This window comes from Etheostoma spectabile, chromosome 5, assembly GCF_008692095.1.
Source record: "Etheostoma spectabile isolate EspeVRDwgs_2016 chromosome 5, UIUC_Espe_1.0, whole genome shotgun sequence".
In the NCBI taxonomy this organism is placed as follows: domain Eukaryota; kingdom Metazoa; phylum Chordata; class Actinopteri; order Perciformes; family Percidae; genus Etheostoma; species Etheostoma spectabile.
In genome coordinates this window covers 26,430,444-26,451,363 of record NC_045737.1, presented here as the reverse complement: position 1 = coordinate 26,451,363, position 20,920 = coordinate 26,430,444, and the positions used below count along the sequence as shown (strand labels likewise).

Below are 20,920 nucleotides of genomic sequence, written 5' to 3'. Positions count from 1 at the left end.
TGTGTGTGTACTTTAGTTGCTTTCAGCCCACTGATAGGCGAGCACAGCACATTTCTCCCGTCCTCTTTGTTCTGTGTTGGGTTTGACACCTCTACACAATAGCAGCACTTCACTTCGCCCAGGCCCAACCCACCACCAACCACACACTGCATGGACGGGAGCTGCCAATTAGCATTAGTTTACCCCTCATCAGCTGTCTACCTACCACAAAAAGAAAAGAAAATCCCAAAACAAATCAATAATTCAAACTTTCCCTCAAAAACAATTCGTTGATCAGCAGACTTAAGGATACATGAGAGAAGTGAGAACAATCCCTAATTGAACAGTATGGATTGTGTGTATAGAAAAGATGCACAGAAAGAGCACTGCTGATGTGACCACATGTGGAGTGGAGCGTTGCAACATGCTCTCAACCAGCAGAGTAGAAACAAAGATCTGCATCCTCTCTGTCTCCTCCTTTTCCACTCTGATGTCTGAAGCTGATCTTTATTTTGGGGCCGACTCTTCCTTGAACCAACCTTAATGCAACCGATGTCCCCTGTCTAAATCCCTATCCTTTTTTTTAAAGAGGGCATTCACTCTCATGCATTCTCTTTTGACCCACACACAGAAACTTTTATCCCCTCAACAAATGCTTCGCTCTTTCTTTTAGTTTATCTACCTTTGTCTAATGCCATGCTGGGTGAGTTGTGATTTATTTAGCGTACAGCGAGCAGCCAGACGATGTGGTTTGACCCAGGGGAAGCAGGGTCGACGTGCGGAGAGAGGAGTGGAAATGGGGGGCCTGTCATGGAGAAAGGGTCTCAGAGGGCCGGAGGTGAGCAGAGGTGTCTGGAAGATGACTGTCACTCCTCTGCTGGTCCAAGCCCTATTTCATTAACCTAGACCCCTGGGTTCACCAAACAGATACAGGGGGTGGAAGTGGGGACAGGGGGGTGCGGACGGGTGGGGAGCACTAGCCCGGGTGACCACCAGAGACCTGCTGCCTGCCTGCCTTCCTGTCTGTCTGAATGCAGATCCATTACAGACAAGGGAATGCTTTTTAATAAAATGCAAATACAAACAGGAGCACATGCACACAGACACAAACAAAACACACGTACACAAAAAATACACTTGTATCGTAGCCTGCTAAGGGAAAGAGAGGGGTAACAAAGGACAGGCAGTGCCCCCTAGTGTTTTCATCAAAGAGAAATCAGAGCAAATCAACTAACCATCACCTCAAGCAAAGCCATAAAAACAGAAACAGGAGGGGGGGGAAATTCATGGGAGAAGTGGCATCACATTTAGAAGGCACAGGGTGGGGGTGGGTGAGTAAGGTGGAAGGAGCAAGATGCTGGGGGAAGAAGGGAGAGGGAAGGAGGGAGCAAGAAGTGAAGAAGGGATAAAAGTTAAGGAGTGAGTATGGAGGGTGGGGGTGTATTACACATGTTGGCTGGTTAGCTGGTTGGTGGTGGTGGTGGGGTTGGGGATGGGTGGGTGGGTGGGTGTAGGGGAGTGCGGGGGTTAAAAGATGTCTTGACACGACCAAGATGTTTTTAATGTTCGAGGCCGAGAGAGAAAGTGAGAGAGGGAGAAGAAGAAAGAGAACCATGCATGAAAGCCAATGCCAGAGGAGTCCAGAGGAATCGTCGGGTGTGAAGCCATCTAATAGGAAAGCAGAATATATATGAGATAGGGACACACACACACACACACATACACACACACACACACACACACACACACACACACACACACACACACACTGTAAATTACTGAGCCACCCAATGTGGCCTGGTAACTGATCTGAACATGAACCACAAACTAATGAGTGACATGACGGCAAAGAAATGAAAACCTAGCTTACTGGGACACCAAACAAGTCTTTGGAGAAAAACGCACACTCATGCTTAAAGGTAAAAACATGTACACATTAAAAAAAGAATCTGTTTTTTTCTGTTTTTTTTACTTGGACAGCATATCTAGCTTCATAACCCCACCATGAAACAAGGCCTACCCTTCAGTGAGTTCCGCATTCAGCTCCAAGCCGGCTAGGACATCAAAGGCTGCACCACACCAGGAGTTCTCGCTCGCTCTCCTTCTCCCTTACTCTCTCTCCCCTTCCTTTTGCACTTTCATAACCCCCATCGTATTTCACAGCACATAAAGCCTTAAAATGGCACATAAAACAGTTCATCTCTTTTCACTGTCAGCTTTCCAGACTTCAAAAATTAAATGTTTTACTGCAGGTACATAACTAAAACACACCCATGGAAAAAAATTGCCATAAAGGATTCAAACTCTGCTTTCCATAAGAATCAAAGGCTATATAGTTGGGTTTAGATCAGCTGAATAGCCAATATGGGGTATTTCAAGCCAAAAGTGCAGAAAATATAAGTTTTTCCTTTGCCACCAATCCCATCATTATGTTTTCCATTAAAAACACTGGAGATATGGAGGAAAAAAACGGCACACAGTCTGCAGGTGATGCATTTACACTGAACCCTTCTTTACAAACACACTAAAAGAATGCTGTGACCATGGTGCTGAGGGTTTGGAGGAGGAAGGGTGAAGACACCACAGAATACCAACACCGCATTCAATGAACTTTAAAAGCAGTGAAAGAGAGTGAAGGAGGCGGGCGTGGATCAAGATGCAGAGTTTGAAGGAAAAAAGTAAAACAGGGAGAGTAGATGCAGAGGGGAAGGGAAGGTTTAAACTTCAACCCTAAAGTCACTGAGTTCACTGACATTTGCACTATGATCCGCCTGTTCCTCACAGCTTTTTAGAAATGACACTTTCCTTTCAATTCCTAAGACTTATTCTTCCTTCTACATTCGCCGCGGAATGAGACCATTCACAGTCTTGGGGGCAGAGACAGAAAGAAGAAAAAAAACACAGAAACTGAATTGAATGTGTTGAATTCAAGACAATTTGCAACCCTGTATGTCCTCAAGATTCTTCTCGTAAATTGTATGCATTCTTATGGAAGAATTAACAAGAGGGGGAGGGGGAAAAATGACAAGTGACAAGCGATTCATTTGAGCTGTCAACATGTCATCTTCACCGCATTCAAAACCTCACGTCAACCGCTCACATTCCCACTCCAGTGAAGGTGACCTAGGTCGTAACCAGCTGACACACCCAGACACAGCAGGTGAATGCATGGAAATACCACAGTGGGGACAGCGAGAGATCGGCAAGAATGAAAGGAAAGTTAGAGCAAAAGGACAAATAGGAAGAAGTGACAGAATGTGACATCTGATCAGAAAAGGGAATCAAATGAGGATACTTTTGAGAGGACTGAGAGCATCTTGCAATTTCAGGTAAGAAAAAAATAGCAAATCATGGATGATAATTTTTACAACATAAACAAACAGCACCTCAGAAGATGAATTTTAAACACAGTAGGTAGGGACTGTGAGAAGGAGGAAACAGTGGGGAACAATATGGTGAAAAAAAGAGAAAAAAAATATATAAAAAACAGTGTGAAGGAGACATAAGTGAGACTCAAGTGAAGGCTTGGAGTGAGACGGTAAAGAATGAAGACACAAGGCCGATGTGGAGTTGAGGTTAAGATAAGACATAGTGAGTGAATCAGAAGCAAAGTTGAAGAGCAAAGAACAGGTGTAAGACCATATATAAACAAACACACACACACACACACACACACACACACACACTCACACACCCCGGGGTGCGAGATAAAAGAAAAGAAAATGAGAAGTTCACAGATAAGTAGAAAGAGAGAGTAGGAGGGTGACCGAAAAAGCTATGTGGAGTACCACAGCCACACAATAAAGAACGATAACACGGAGTGGTTTGACATAAAAAAAAAACAAGGGCAAGTGGCAATGGAAGACTAACTGAAGGAGAGTTTCGCGAATAAAGAGAGAAGGTAAAAGACAACATACAACAGAGAGAGGAACGAAAGAAGGGGACGGCAGTGCCCAATGTGTATTAAAGAGTGAATGAAAGAGCAAGAGAGGTCTGAAGTAGAGGAGAGTGAAGAGAGCGAGACCTTGCCTCTGAGGCAACGAGCCGAGAGGAACGAGAGAGGCAGACAAAGCCGCACACTGCTCTCACACAGCAGAACAAAGAGAGGAGGTGCATCATGGGAGTCTGAGCCTTACGCCGCCACTGACGCCATGTTGGAAAAACACGCAATGGCACATATGCACAAATCAAAACGCAAACACGCAAGCCTTCATGTAAGGATCACTGATTGGTATATACTTTATTTTGGAAAGAAGTCTAATTTCCTTTAAATTACAACAGGGTCAGTTTTCCTACTTTTAGTGCTGCGCCTCCTCAACATTCAGAAAATTGCACAATTACAAGAATGTGCAAAAAACTAATCATATACTAGCATACTATAAAACATGCATCCAAAACATGATTAGAGTCTGTCTGTCATAAAATTGTCTTAATTTTGAATAACATTGACTTTAAAATAGCATAAACCAGGCTGCCACAATATGGTTGAGAACAAGGAAACCGTGAGTGAATCAAGACAGCATCCTCACTGACCAAGTGAGAAGGTGGTAGGAAAAAAGACAAGTCAAGAGGAGGGGGAAAAACAAAGCGAAAGACAGCGTAGGGACATGAGAGCTCTCTCTAAAGCACACTGATACAAGCTGACCAGGGTTGAAGCAGAGGGTGAGGATAAACAGAAAGGGAGGAGAGATGTTCAATTTTAGCAGCAATTCAGGTATAAGTGGAAATGCAAATATCAGTCTGTGTGTGCTGAGTGTTCTGTGTGCTTCATTGTAAATCTGATTAGGGGCATATATGCATGTGTTTACTCCCGTAAATGCAGTGTACACTACTCAGGCAGCTAGCTCAGGAAAACACAAGCTGAAGGTGTAAAGACACAGAGGTGGCAGGGTGAAACTGTGTTTTATTTTCTCAGCAGGAATATCATAATCATTACAATATGCAAATTTATTAAGATATTGACTGTATGGTTGTCCAACTACCGCCTCTGATTCATACCTTTCCCTCTCATCTGCTCTCTCTTTCTTTTGCCTCTGCTTCCTCTCTCTCTTTCGGCCTCTGCTCCTCCGGCAGGTCTGATATGCCGGAGCTGCAGCTGAACTCTGAGTAGCACTGTCTCCGGGAAAAAACAAAGTGATCAATGTGAGAAGTCACGGGGCGCACATGGACAGGCCAATCAATGGTGGAAAGAACCTTGCCCAGGGCCTTATGCAAATGGAAGCACGTCCCGTAACCTCGGGAGTGAACATGCGCACTAGATCAATGGGACGAGGGTAGAACCTTACAACAAGATCAGCCTCAGCCAGTAAATATGTAATGATGAATCCCCCAAGATTTAACTGAACTCAACTAGCTTGGCTTCTTATATCACAAAGTGGCAAGAAAGACCCCGTGTTGAAGAGGTGCGGTGTGTGGTGGGTGGGGCAGGACAAGAGAGATTCTTTTTAATCTCTCGCACAATGATGCAATGAGGACAGATTTTTTTCACTTTCCTTTCACTTGGGAGAAAAAAAAAGGAAGACAAAAAGGTGAGGAGACTTATGAATAGTCATCTCAACAATACTTGTTTGAGGTGTAATGCTTTTCAATTACGTCACCATGGCAACATCTGTGTGTTTTGAGGAACGAAAGAAATGGGTGGGTAACCGTGACGATCTGGTGAAAGCGTGCCCGACCATTGAAAACCATGGATGGTCAGACCAAGGTCTGGACAAGACAAACTATTCAAAACCAACAGCTGACATTTACTAATGCCCTCATATACCCGAGTCTGAAAGTGGTATTAATCAGAAGCTTTCACACACCAATTAGAAATAGTGAATGACTTAATTATGTACAAGGTAACCGTGGCGATCCGGAGATTGATAACAACTATCGTCTCTGTAAGCAGAGAATAATAAACAGCAACTTACTATATTGTCATGAAAAAAGTAAGCTGTGTACTCAAACTTTGGACTATCATAGACAAAAAATACAAGGCGATACTGTTAACCTCAAGTGATATGCATTTCAAAGGGAGGGAAAGGGTTCTCAACTGGGCAACAGACTTCAACACAACACCGGTTTTGCTAGTGCAACTGGCATTTCAGATGCAGCTACTGGTACTGCTGAAGCCAGTTCATATAAATATTTGAACAAGTTGTACTTAACAAATGAATACAGATTCCAATGAAAAAAATCTCATATTTTAAATTTTCTGCAAATTGTGCCCACAGGGTCTGAAAAAACAAGTCTGAATTTAGCAACGAATTGGAAACAACACATCCAAGAAGGTTAAACTAAAAAAGAATAGCTCAAGGGGCTTATTAAAAAAACCCCGGAAGAAATGAATGTGGGACTGTGAACTTAGTTCAAAATCCAAACTAAACTAACGTGAACTAGTTGCTTTTAATCTTTGTGAACTGAACTTTAAGATAGCTACGGAGAGAAAGAGGGATTCTTCAACGGACGACGGAAACCACAATATACGGAAGTGATCCAGAAGTGTATTGAGCGTTCCTGCGTCAGAGCCTGAAAGCAGCAGCTCCATGCCTGCCACTGGGTTGTTGAGAACACTACTAGAGCGTTTGATCAAAACAAGACGCACATATCCCCAAGATTTTTCAGTAGTGTGAAAATGAAAGTGCTGCCTTGAATTGCCCTTGGTTGTTGGCTAAGTCTCAGATGACCTTTCTAACCCTAGAGCACAAAAGTGAGGGAAACAGGAAGAATGTATATTTTGCAACATATAGGTGCTTTATCAAGCTATGCTTGGATCACTCCTGAACACAAGGTGAATCATTTCCCTCAGAACCTCTCTTGCCAGTTTTTCTGTGTTGTTGTCTGTGTTTTTGTTGTTGTTGTAACAGCCCTCAGCGTCTGTCTTGATACACTGAATATAGAAAGTCAAGTGATCACAATAAGGAGTTTGCGGTTTGTAGGTGTGTTGGTATATATGCTACCAAAACTGTAGGAAGATACAGCATTTCTTTGTCGAAAGAGACTGAATAGAGAGCAACTGATAATAAAGATATACTATAAATCCTCTTGAAATCCATTTTGTTGATAACACCTGACTAATTAGCTAGCTAGTAAGTTTTTGTTACGCATGAGAAAACAGAAGACAGGGAGATCCTAGCAGCAAATAGGACACATGATGAAGGAGGATAACTCAGTGGACAAATGGGATCCACCCTGTATTCTAACTGCATCCCTTTGACTAACTTAGACATTATGAAACAACTGGACAAAAAAGAGGAATGCCATTTATATATAATGATATAATTTATGACAAATAAATCAAAAACATCAACAGAAAGTGGTTATGTTTCAGGAGCATGATTGTCTTGTCACTGTGCAACAATAATACAAGACAGAATTAATAATGAAGGAAATCAAAAAATGCTGCGAATAACAAAAAATGTAGTACCTCAGTACCACACACAAAATCAATTTCCCCTGATATTGAAGGACAGCACAAGAAAGACAAGAGGTGAGTAAAGTATCCCCCCCCTACTATAAATGTAATCTAAAAACCAAAGATGCTCCTGAAACATAGAGAGAAACACCAACAAAGGTGAGAATAATGGCGACGTATTGAAGGGAATACTTCACAAAGCCTATTGTGCGAGTATCCTTTTCAGACCGCAAACCCGCTGTAATTTGGTCTGCGTCATCTGCCTCTAGTCACAATGCAGCACTACAGCTTTGAAATGGATGGCAAATGAAGGCCATTTGTACATAATCACAGCAAATAGAAGAATTCAGAAGCCCTACAATGTGTTGTTGAGGTGGAAAGAAAGACCTTGGTCTATCTGTGGCAACCAGCACAGCTAAGGTTTGGCAAGGGAGGTCTTTTTCCCCCCAGAAACAAGCAAATCAATTCAAATCAAATCAGCTTGCTAGCCGTGACATTTAAACAGTTCAATTTACATCCTTATGTTAAGAGGAAAGCCGCTCTCTAAGATGCCTATTCATTCACAAAGAAATTAGATGTCTATATTTCAGCTGCTTAATAGAGCAAATATGCTGTAGCCCTACTGAGGAAGAAACCATATCATTTCATGGTGTACAAAGGGCTAGGCATTGTCTGTCATTACAAGCAGAGCACAAAAACACAGAGAGGGATAATGTACATAATATAGACAGGACTGGAAAACAGCACCGTGCATGATATGCATGTGTTACCACATACACTCACACGCAAGCGCGTACCAACGCACGTGCACACATGCAAGCGTTCATACACACTTTCTCAGTGGCGATGGTATATGTCCTGAGGGCTGCTGTCCTGCTGTGCAGGCTGGCAGGCACTTTTGTCATGGTGGTCCTTTTGTTTCACATCAAACAAAACGCCACAGCTTTGCATACGGCTCCACTAATTTCTGCTAGTGTGCCCCAGCCATTTATCATCGCCTCTCACCCTCTCCTCCCCTAACGTGGCTCTGATAGCTGCTCTCCACCAAGCTGTTCTGCTCAGGACGATACAGGCTTACACACATACATACACACACACACACACACACACACACACACACACCCGTAAAATATGTGTGCACCCAGACATAGACAGACATACACACAGGAAACTGCACTACTACTAAACCGCTTACAAGCCCGCCAGCTATGGAGAACCTTGAGATAAAAACAAACCTTCTCTTCATCCCCTCCAGAAGCAATAGACAGGCTAGCACTCAGAGTTTCGAAGGCGGCCGAGATGTGCATAGAACATTAGACGAGGGGATTTTCAGAGCCTGTGTATGGACGTCTTCACAGCTGGGATAATTTTGTCAACAAATTAAAAGTGATTTTTGCTTGTGATAAACTCAGGTGAAGGTTGCATTGGTCTTTGAAGAGTACGTCTGATATAAATGTGGAACTTAGTTTGACACAGTTTAAAGGAACCCTCCAACATTTTAGGGAAATAAACGTGTTTGCTGTCTGAATGGGATTTTGATTCTGTTAGGTTAGCAGGTTAACAGTTTAGTTTTAGGAAGGCCCAAACACTGGAGCAAGGGTGGAAAAACTAACTTCTGACAAAAGACAAAACTTTAACAACAACTTCAAATGTGTCTTTATTTCCATTTTGTGTCGTGTTTGCTGGTAAGCTAGCCACCAGTCCATCCAAGAATCAGCTAGGCTTTGTTAAGACATAGGGAATGAAAAAAACGCCAAGAATTTTACGATAAGACAAGGACTTCTAAGAGACTTCATGAAGTCGCTTCTCTCAGCAGTTGGTAAAGTCTGATGCATAAACTAACTCAAACCACGTTTGTTTTGTATTTCTACACATTAAATACAAAAGAAGAAAACTAAAGCAAGAAAGGAAATAAGTATTCCTTAAAAACCACAGAAAATTACAAAAACTTACATGACATCATAAATGGTGAATTTAATTTAATTAAGGAGAAAAAAAGCTGAATGCCGTTACAGAGCATAATTAAAGCTATGAATGTGTATGCCAGAGCTCTACATGCTTGTCAAAACACCTGTAGACATTTAAAGCATGATGAATAAGAATTAGAATGAGGTACAATTACAAGACTAAATATAATGTATTCTAATATTTACATATGTGCATTTCTGTGATTTTCAAGAGGCATGCTGTAAAAAGGGTGAGCACTGGAAACAGAAGTGTTGAGTTGTGTTCAATGGGCTGTTACCATGCCAGTCATGGAGCTCTACAGACCATTGCCAGACCCAGAGTCCCGCACAGAGGGCATAGTTGGCACTGCTGCTGCCCTGAGGGTCACCACGACTGGGAGAACGGGAATTAGTAGGACGAAGGAAATGAGGACAAAAAACAGGAAATAAAGCAAAATGCAGTTTGGGATGGCAAATATGTCGGTGAACGGGTTCTGTACGTATAGTAAAAAAGAAAGAAACTTGAAAAGCGATCAGGCAAACAAAGTGAAAAAAGTGCAAAGAAATGGACATGAGCTTGTTTGACAAATGTGGTAAATAAATAGGAAATCTTATTAAGTCAGAGGCCAGAAAAAAGTAAGCGTAACTACGTTTTCTTATTTGAAATTCAACTTGTGAGTTGGATTAGGAACAAGAAAGCCTATTGTTCTTCTTTACATCTTCCCATACCATACAACAGTACCAGTGCAACCTTTCATTTAGTGTGAGGATGCCATATCACGGTAGAGAAATTTAATCACTTTCTAAACTCAGAGCTATGTAAAACTAACTTCTCAGAGTCCGACTGATTCACCCGGCACTGTTTCATCTTTCTCATCCTCCACACACCGGTATAGCAACGAAGTCCACAAGGAGTAAATAAATCCTATCTGTATCACCTCAAGCATCTCTTCCCACATCTGACACCCAGCAACAACACACACACATACACTTACACACACATGGATCCAAGGACGACAAGAGAAAAAACTTAGCTATATTCATTACAGATGGAAACAGATGGCACTGTACAGAAAGTGTACAGGAAGATATACTGCAAGCATGAACTATGAGGCGTGTTCATAGAGGATACTTAAAATCTGTAATCATGTTCTTGAGGGGCTGTTGTGGCGACTGGCTGGTTGTCTGGTTGGCACCCACACATTTGTGTACTGGGAGACAGATGCATTCTTACATAAGACCTTATATAATGTGGCCCTCTCCTATCCAATAGGAGTGCTCCTTTTTCGATCTGTGAGCGGGGAAAGTTAGTGCAGAAACACAACCACCACTACCACGTACATCCGTCCCCCCGCACTCCTGCCAATGAAGAAAGATTAAAAAGACAGACTGAGCAGAGGAAAAGATGCAGGCAGGGATCTCTTTCTGTATGTTTCTGTTCCCTCAGCCCCTTACTCTCTCTCTGGTTTGTACTATGTTGAGATATTGTCCTGAAGAAAGGCTATTGCAGACCTGGAACCTAGAGGAGCATGGCCAGTTTGTTTGTGTGAGATGGAGAGACGCAGAGAGGCTAAAACTCCTTAAACTTTGAAGGGAATATAGGAACTGGGTTCAAAACAAAGTAACAAGACTGGGAGAACATGACCCATCTTCCTTTAAAACCACACAGCTGAAAGAGACAGAAAAGGAGGAGCAGGCTGGCCAAGCATGAAAGCAGATGTCAGAGGAGACTCCAGACTCTAAGGGAGCAACAGAGAGAAAAAGAGAACTGCAAAACAGTGAACTGAGATGGATGGATGGATTCTGTGATAGCTGAAGAATGATAGAAAAGGGAAAAGGGCGAGAAAGGTGGGGTTGAAGCAGAGAAAGAGCGAGCAGTGTTCCCCTGCAGCGCAAGCCTCTCTCTCACACTCTCATTCAAAGGCAGTTAGCTACTCTTTGATGTGTCTATAATTAGTCAGTACACACTGTGAAGTGTTTTAAAAGAAATCAAATTGCAATGAAACACTTGAGCGCTCCAAACAGGGGCTAACATGCTCCGGAGCAAAGGGAGCGAGCAGGAGAAATTAATAGCAGGCCTTTTTGATGTGCTTGATCAGAAATGTATTTATTAACTGCAAAGGGGAGTAGTAATTAACCCACAGACAGCTTGTTTTCTTTGGGTCTTCACATGTGTCAAACGGTTCATCCCACAAGGCTCCACTTTCCAGCTCATGGCCACCCACCTCCAAATCCGTTCCGCTGGACCACTTTCTCCTCAATTAAGCAGATGGTTTGAACATGTATGTACTGTATGCATGTATGTATGTATGTATGTATGCCAAAAGTTTGGACACACCTTCTCATTCAATGTGTTTCCTTTATTTTAATGACTATTTACTTTGTAGATTATCACTTTAGGCCTAAAAACTATGAATGAACACATGTGAAACTTGTGTACTTAACAAAAAAGTGTGAAATAACTGAAAACATGTCTTTTATTCTAGTTTTTTCAAAGTAGCCAGCCTTTGCTTTTTCTATAGTGCTTTCTATAACCCTTGTTGTTCTCTCAATGAGCTTCATGAGGTAGTCACCTAAAATGGTTTTCACTTCACAGGTGTGCCTTGTCAGGGTTAATTAGTGGAATTTCTTGCCTTATTAATGGAGTTGGGACCATCAGTTGTGTTGTGCAGAAGTCAGGTTGATACACAGCCAACAGCCCTATTGGACAACTGTTAGAAATCATATTATGGCAAGAACCAATCAGCTAAATAAAGAGAAACGAGTGGCCATCATTACTTTAAGAAATGAAGGTCAGTCGGTCCGGAAAATTGCGAAAACTTTGAACGTGTCCCCAAGTGCAGTTTCAAAAACCATCAAGTGCTACAACGAAACTGGCTCACATGAGGACCGCCCCAGGAAAGGAAGACCAAGAGTCACCTCTGCTGCTGAGGATAAGTTCATCTGAGTCACCAGCCACAGAAATCACAAGTTAACAGCAGCTCACATTAGAGACCAGATGAATACCACACAGAGTTCTAGCAGCAGACACATCTCTGGAACAACTGTTAAGAGAAGACAGCGCAAATCACTGCTAAGGAGAGGCAACAAGCAGAAGAGATTTGTTTGGGCCAAGAAACACAAGGAATGGACATTAGACCAATGAAAATCTGGGCTTTGGTCTGATGAGTCCAAGTTTGAGATCTTTGGTTCCAACCGCCGTGTCTTTGTGGGACAGAGAAAAGGTGACCGGATGGATTCCACATGCCTGGTTCCCACCATGAAGCATGGAGGAGAAGGTGTGATGGTGTGGGGGTGCTTTACTGGTGACACTGAACCTGAACACACTGAACCAGCATGACTACCACAGCATCCTGCAACGACATCCCATCCGGTTTGCGTTTAGTTGCACCATCATTTATTTTTCAACAGCAGAATGACCCCAAACACACCTCCAGGCTGTGTAAGGGCTAATTTACCAAGAAAGAGAGTGATAGAGTGCTCCACAGTCACCGGACCTGAACCCAATCGAGATGGTTTAGAGAGAGCTGGACCGCAGAGTGAAGGCAAAAGGGCCAACAAGTGCTGAGCATTCTGGGAACTCCTTCAAGACTGTTGGGAAACCATAGTCATGAAAATAAAGGAAACGCATTGAATGAGAAGGTGTGTCCAAACTTTTGGCCTGTACTGTATGTATGTATGTATGTATGTATGTGTGTACTATGTATGTAAGTATGTATGTACAGTGACTTGAATAAGTTTACACACACAGGCTAAAGTTGATTGAAAAGAGGAATAAAAACCCATCTTTTGGAAATTGATCTTAATGCCTTAATTCCAAAAATGTAGGAAAATCCAACCTTTTAAGGACACCAATTTTCTTTGTGAATGAATAATGTACTGTAAATAAATAAATGTTCTACCTTAAAATACAGGGGGCATAAGTATACACACCCCTATGTTAAAGTCCCATAAAGACATTCAGATTTTTATTTTTAAATGCCAGTTATTTCATGGATCCAGGATGCTATGCATCCTGATAAAGTTCCCTTGACCTTTGGAATTAAAATAACCACATATCATCACATACCCTTCACCATACCTAGAGATAGGCATGGGGAACTTTCCAAAAGATCATCTCTCAATGCACTGAGAGATGGGGTTATTTTAATTCCAAAGCCGGAGGGCACTTTGTCAGGATGCATAGTATCCTGGATTCATGAAATAACTGGCTGTTAAAAATACAAATGTGCATGCCTTTATGGGAATTTATCATAGGGGTGTGTATATTTATGCCTCCTGTATTTTAAGGAAGAACATTTATTCATTTAAAATACATTATTCATTCACAAAGAAAACTGGTGTCTTTAAAAGGTTGGATTTTCCAAAATCTTTTGAATTCAGGCATTAAGATCAATTTCCAAAACATGTTTTTTATTCCTCTTTTTAAATCAACTTTAGCATGGGTGAGTAAACTTATTCTAGCCACTGTATAAATGTATGTACTATGTATGTATGTATGTATGTAGGTACTATTTATGTACTATGTATGTATGTGTGTGTGTGCGTGTGCGCGTGTGTTTTTGTGTGTATAGATGGGTCTTCGATCTTGTGCTTGTGTGTGCACAGCAATAACAAATAAGAAATGTCTGTGGCTGCTTTGAATCCCATGTGTATATTTATATGATACTCTTGTAAATTGCAAAATATAAAAAAGTTATAAAAGTACTAATAATAATAATAATAATAATAATAATAATAATAAAAGAGAATCTCAAAATCAAATCCAAACAGGCATAATTGGCCACACACTGCTCTCTGTACACAAAGTTGCAGGTGGACAACTGAGGGTAGCTATTAAAACTATAATGCCTTTATGTGTTTGTGTTAGTTTGGAAGAGGTGATTTCAACACTGACAGACAACAGAGGCTGGGATGGCCTCGAGGGAACCCTCACAATGGCATAGTCAAACGACATGTTTTGATGTTAACTTCTCCATATTCCATCTGCTTTATCCTATGTATTTATGTATGCACTTACTGTAAATGAGTGTTTTAAACAGCATTTTCGCATGACAATGACATCATATAAAAGAACCTCATCAAGGCCTTTACACAGAGAGAGGGAGTCTGACTGAAGGAAACAGACAGACAAAATGAGACAAATAGAAAGAATAGCAAGTCCTCGTCACACAGTGAGAAAGCCCGGGAGATTGGCTGTCACGGACAAAACACTGCATGAATATTTAGCAGCCAAATTAAAATTACAAAATACTAAACAAAAAGGAGTAGGTGAAAGAGAAAGAAAGAAAATAAAATATTTCTGAAAACACCAGTGGGACAAGTGCCCACCTTTAATCCCCCACTAGCCATGCCCACACTGTGCCGCCTCCCTCCTCTTCCCCTTCCTAAGAAAAGACAAGAGATATGTCCTGAATAATATGGGATGTGGTGAGTCTAGCAGTAAATCCTTCGGATCAAGAAACCAGCAGACTGGCATTGTAACCCAGCTCTCAGATCATAGAGAGGCTTGCAAACACAACTGGCACCATATGTCAGCTAGCATAGCTTAATGCAGTGCAGTCTTTGGTATTCTAAATGTGAATGCAGCTAGCACAGCATGTTCGCTATAAGTCTGGCAGTGAGCCAATATTGCTACATACAAGTGGTTGTTGGAATTTCAGAAGCTGCAAATACAACAGAACTAGACTTTTGGTTGTTCTTTTCTTTTTTTCATCAAGCAGCAGTGAGACACTGTATGCTGGAATTAATATGAGAAAAGGTGCAAAAATGTTTTACGCACTGTAACTTATTAGTTAAATTTAGTTTTCAAAATGATAGCATCTTTTGTAGGAATATGAGCCTAAAATATCACATCTGGCAGTTGTCTTGTCAACTCTCTGCATCTTAAACATCACATCCTGTAACATAACTCTTTACTACATACTAATTACTTTACTTTGTAACGTATATGTACTTAAAGTTACTGTATCACAATCTTAGGATCAAAAAATTGTATTAAATAAAATGGTAGGAAAGAGCTCAAAGACGCCCATTAACTACACAGTACATGAGCTTCCGCTGCTGTATATGTCACTAGTACACACATTAGACTTAGATTGGATAATAAATCAAGCAGCAAGTAGGACGCTAGCAGGGTACAATCATAAACTTCCCCACCATCAATCATGACTGTTAAATGCTACTCCGACCCAGTAAGGATAACTCACCCCAATGATATCTGCACGCTGAAGCTTTAGGCAACTCCAGTAATTAAAACACTAACAGAAGAGAAAGTACAATTCAATTCAATGTTTTTATAGGGTCAAAACACAACAGAAGTTATTTCAGGAAACTTTACAGATAGACCACACTCTATAATTTACAGAGCTACATACGTTTCTCCCAAGAGCACTTAGTGCGATGGCAGTGAGGAACAACTTCCTTTTAGATCAGAGCAGTTTTGTCCCTTAAAGATGCCGAGGCCCTTATTCATGCCTTTGTTACATCTAGACTAGATTACTGTAATGTACTATTCTCGGGGCTGCCTAAGAAAAGTCTGCGAGGTCTACAGATGGTCCAGAATGCTGCAGCACGTATTCTTACTGGATCATCTAAATACACACACATAACTCCTGTGTTGGTCTCGCTGCACTGGCTCCCTGTCCAGGTTAGAGCAGATTTTAAGGTCTTACTTTTAACTTACAAAATAGTGAATGGCCTTGCACCAGTATATCTGTCTGAATTGATAAACTCTTATGTGCCTGCTCGGTTGCTGCGCTCCCATGGGTCAGGATTGCTGACTATACCAAAGGTCAGAAAGAAAACAGTTGGGGAGCGAGCCTTCTCGTTTCGTGCGCCAACATTATGGAACAGTCTTCCAGTAGATATCAGATTGGCATGTTCAATTGGGGTCTTTAAATCAAAGCTTAAGACTTACTTATTCACCGCAGCGTATGAGTCCTAACTGCTAATTTATCCTTGATGTAGATGTATAGTGTTGTTTATTTTTTAATGTCTCGATTTTAAGTTTTGTATTGTTTGCGTTTGGGGTGTGTTTTTGTTGTAAAGCACTTTGATGGAAAGCGCTCTATAAATAAATGTATTATTAACAGGTAAAATCCGCAAACAGAACTGGGCTCTAGGTGGGGGGGCCAGTTGGAGGGACAGAGGGAGATGGAGAGAGAGAGAGATAGAGAGAGAAAAAGAGAGAGAGATGCACAGGGAAATGATGATGATTATGTGATGCTTAATCCCACTAGGACATCAAAGTAAACCAAAGTCTAGAAAATAAAGCATTAACATCAGGAGCCTTTATACAGTACAATCCACATAACACACACCGTAGGCCCATTTTGCTGAAGGGTGTGGTAATAAAGTCAAGAAGCTGGCCAAACTTTTACTTGCTCTATCCCCTGTGCACCATTAATTGCTTCAAATCCACTTCCCTCCCACTATCTTTCAACCTTTCCCCTGTCTCTCTTCAGACTGGGTGATCCACATGCTCTGCAGAATATCTGGTTTAAAAGTAACACTGTTGTTGCATTGCCATCCCTACATTTCTCTCCTTTCCCCTGTTTCCCTTCTGCTCTTGGTGTGTAGAGTAGGTGGATTGTGCCCAAGGACAAGGATGAACCAGATTGTTTACAGAAGCCGTACTTTTTCAAAGAAACTAAATGCTATTTATTTTTAATCGTTCCACCATGTTTCACACAGTATCACGCTGCTGCCTGTCTCCCTGAGGTGACCGATGCTAGTACTGCTCTGCACGTTTGGATATACGCGTGTACAGATCTGAGAATATGCAGGGTTTGTTTGCATACTGACATGTTTTGGTGCATATATGGGTGTTAGTATGTATAGTATCATTGCAAATGTGGCTTTTAGTTAATCTAACAATTGGAATATGGAGCTTGTCCAACATTAAACATAGATGTGAGTGATTGTTTGGACAGGAGTGTATTGTGTGTCTCATCGAGTCTCTTTGTCGGTGGGAAGTAGGAAAAATAAGCAGAAAACTAAAACACTCACCAGCTCAACGAAAGACAGCCCTCCGTAGCTGTGGGCCATGATGAAGATATTCTTGGCTGCAGCTTTGGACACAAAGTGGTCCCACACGTACAGCACGTGTTCCTCAGAGGAACTATTTTCCTGCAACACAACAACTCTAATGTTATATCCATAACAAAGAAGACTGATGTAAATCTCATGAGCTTGAAGGCTGTCAACAAACCAAGTTGGTCAATTACAAAACATTTAAGATATGTGTCCATCCAATGAGAGTGGAGCTCAATGGAATTATCAGAGTCTTTTAATTTAATGCTACATAATCAAAACCTGCACCCTGGGTTCAGACAAAAATAAAAAAGGTATAAAAGAGAAACTACAAAGTGGTGGTGGCCAGAGGGGATTCTATAAAGAGCCACACTTTGGTAGATCAATAAGTCTTGCATATTGCAAATGCCCTAAATGTAAAACTCAATAGGCTCGGTGACGTAACGTTTAAATCTTAATTTGTACCCTGTTGTTAAATCGAAGACCCATCTATACACCAGTAAAAGCATAATGGGAAGACACTAGGGGAAGGTCAAAGGAAAAAACAACAGAGAGGAGGTTTATACACGTGCATATACAAAACAACACAGTTTGCACCCACGTTTGCAATCACAAATGAATACCCCTACGTATGTTCTCACTCTCATCTGCATGCACACAGTCTCTATCTCACACACACACACACACACACACACACACATGCAAGAGATTACGCACACACAACCAGAAGACATGTTTAATTAACCAGAGATGTAAGCGCTTATCCAGGGATGGAAAGTACAATAGCAAAAGTACAGGCGAGAAAAGGGCATCCATTAATGAACTTGTGACATTGATTCTAGACTTTGATTTCCTATCAAACTGTCTGGTTCACAATAGAAATCAGCAAAACATTCCCACAAGAGGTTGCACTACACTACACGTTAGTCAACTAGAAACACCTGCATCCTTAGATCACAAGACAATGCTGTATTTAGCACAATACTGGACGCAAACACCCTATACACACACACACGCACACACACACGCTCCTTTTAATTAGCATACATATGTCTATAAAAAGGAATATCTCGAAATAAACAAACACATGGCCTACGGAGAATGGAAGCAAGTTCTGTTAATTAAGCGTTAAAATGTTCCATGTAACTCCATAAAAAATAATTAGTGATATGAGATAAAGGACAGAGGAGGTGTCTTAAGAGACTCTTCTGTGAGTTTCCATAAATGTGTTTGCATTTAAAAAATTAAGACAGTATACAGTATAATCACAGAAAGATAATTAGACTACTTTGGTTTGCTCTCCTAAAGGTGGTAATTGAGGAGATAGTGTAGAACATACACTACACAACATGTGGAAGAAACTTTACCTTTTTAGAAAAAGTATGGTAGCTTGCGACTTGATGAAATGTTTTCGCTTGTGCATATCTGTGTGTACAGGTTTGTGTGCGGGTATGTGTGCAGTTTCACTATTTGATGATGTGCTGCTGTGTGTCTTTGTTGCTGTGTTTGTCTAGGGGTAAATTAACCTGTCAGAGTGTTTGTGTTTACTGCTAGATTAGCATGAGGGGGTTGTAGTGTCAGCACCCACCTCCATTCACAGAGTGTGATGCAAGAGTGGGCAACTCTCTGCCCTGCCCTTCGGCCATCAGTGCTCCTCATGTTTGCGTGCGTGTGCGTGTGTGTGTGTGTGTGTGTGTGTGTGTGTGTGTGTGTGTGTGTGTGTGTGTGTGTGTGTGTGTGTGTGTGTGTGTGTGTGTGTGTGTGCGTGCATCTGTGTGTGTGTGTGTGTGTTTCTGTGTGTTATTCTAGGTGCACGGAGGGGCCAGCTGAAGCAGAGTTGTCTGTCTGAAAGGATGTGACATCAAAGTCCTTTGAAGTCTACCTACTCTCTCCTCCTCCATTTTACCCTTCATCTGTGAAGCCCATTTCATTAGCCTGCCTGCCTTCCTCAGTCCTTCCGTCTCCGCTACCTTCTTTTTTCTCCTCACCTGTTCTGCTCCAAACTCTTCCGTCCCCATTTTTCAACCCACCTTTCAGTAATAATGCAGGCTATGGAAACATTAGGCAGGGGGTGTGTGTGTGTGTGTGTGCGTGTGTGTGTGCGTGTGTGTGTGTGTGTATGTGTGTGTGTGTGTGTGTGTATCAACTTCGCTGATACAAACTTATAAACTGACTGCAGACAAAACGTTCCAATGAGTAATAACTGACAAAATATTACGTTCTAGCCAACGTGATGACAACAAGCAACGTTAATTTTTTTTTCCAATAATAATAATAATAATAATAATAATAATAATATCATCTTGGGAAACATATTGCACAGTTGATGTCTTCATGGTGGCAAATAAGTCTACCTGTGCTCATGACTCTATCCCCCAACGTACACACAACGCATATTTTTGCCAACACCCACAGCGGCAACAGAATGACTGACTACCTGGCATGGCAGTGAAGTGAATTATCTAAACAGCATTTGCATACTGTTGCAATTATTTCCTGGGGTTAATTAGCTGCAGTGGAGCACACTGCCCTGCGAGACTGGCTTCCTGTCACCAGCTCTCACACAGTATCTTAGCTTATTTATTTATATTCCACAGATTCCCTGAATTGTGTGTGTGTATTTGATTTGTGTGTGCGTGTGTGCGTGTGTGCGTGTGTGCGTGTGTGTGTGTTTTGTATATGCATCTTCCAGCACTGACAGAATAGCTTCCCAACTGCACACCTGTTGCCAACTTCCTTCAGCCATGACTGTCTTGGGACATTTAAGGGTGTGTGCAGTTTGTGTGTGTGTTTAACACATATACTGTATAGTGATCCATACTGTCCCCTCAGAGAATATAAAATATAAATCAGTGCCTAGATAGTTTCAGGACCAGAAAGTCTCTAGATGCTGACAGCTAACTATTATCAAATAGAAAAAAAAAAAAAGGCAGAGATAGCTAAAGAAAGAAGACAAATAGAGAGATAGAGAGTGAGCCATACATATTATGGAGGGTATACAGTATCTATCTAACTGAAGGAGAGAGCAGTGTATGGGAAGAGTTTGACAGGCTCTCTGAGTTCTGAAGTAAGAATTTATGAACATACAGTTTTTCTGAGTGATCACCTTTATCCTATAATGAAACCTTTCTCCCCTCTTCTAGGACAACAATTCCCCCATCAACAGTGTACAAGGGCCTTGATTAATGTTACTGTACCCGTTTCTTTAAATGTTTTGATTCTGAATGACCTGTCAGCCTTCCAGCTCTCAAAAGCTCAAAAATGTGCTGTGTTTGCTGGACTTGCAGCTGTAAAAGAATGATTGCACTGGAAATGATTGGAAGCCACCTCATGACATGTCTATCCGTGCATGGACCCTTGCCTTCTTGGATGTTTTGTACATAAACTGTCGACGGCTCGCATCCATGGAGCGCCGGAAAGGACCCTCGACACTTGGCCCAGCATCGCTGGCTCTTTGAGGTCCGGGCTGTAGCCTTGTGCTACAACCTTGACCTCAACCTGCGCATGGAATTGGTCCCTTGTTTTGTGTGTGTGTGTGTGTGTGTGTGTGTGTGTGTGTGTGTGT

At 41.6% G+C, this 20,920-nt stretch overlaps 1 protein-coding gene across 2 annotated transcripts in view; it reads right to left on the bottom strand.

The window, feature by feature from the left end:
- The window catches only part of arb2a (ARB2 cotranscriptional regulator A), a 222,730-nt gene that overhangs the window by 114,724 nt on the left and 87,086 nt on the right, over positions 1–20,920 (bottom strand). For both annotated transcript variants that reach the window (XM_032516685.1, XM_032516686.1), the window contains exon 8: positions 17,332–17,451. In XM_032516685.1, coding sequence (XP_032372576.1) covers positions 17,332–17,451 — 120 coding nt within the window. The remainder of the gene's footprint in view (positions 1–17,331; positions 17,452–20,920) is intronic.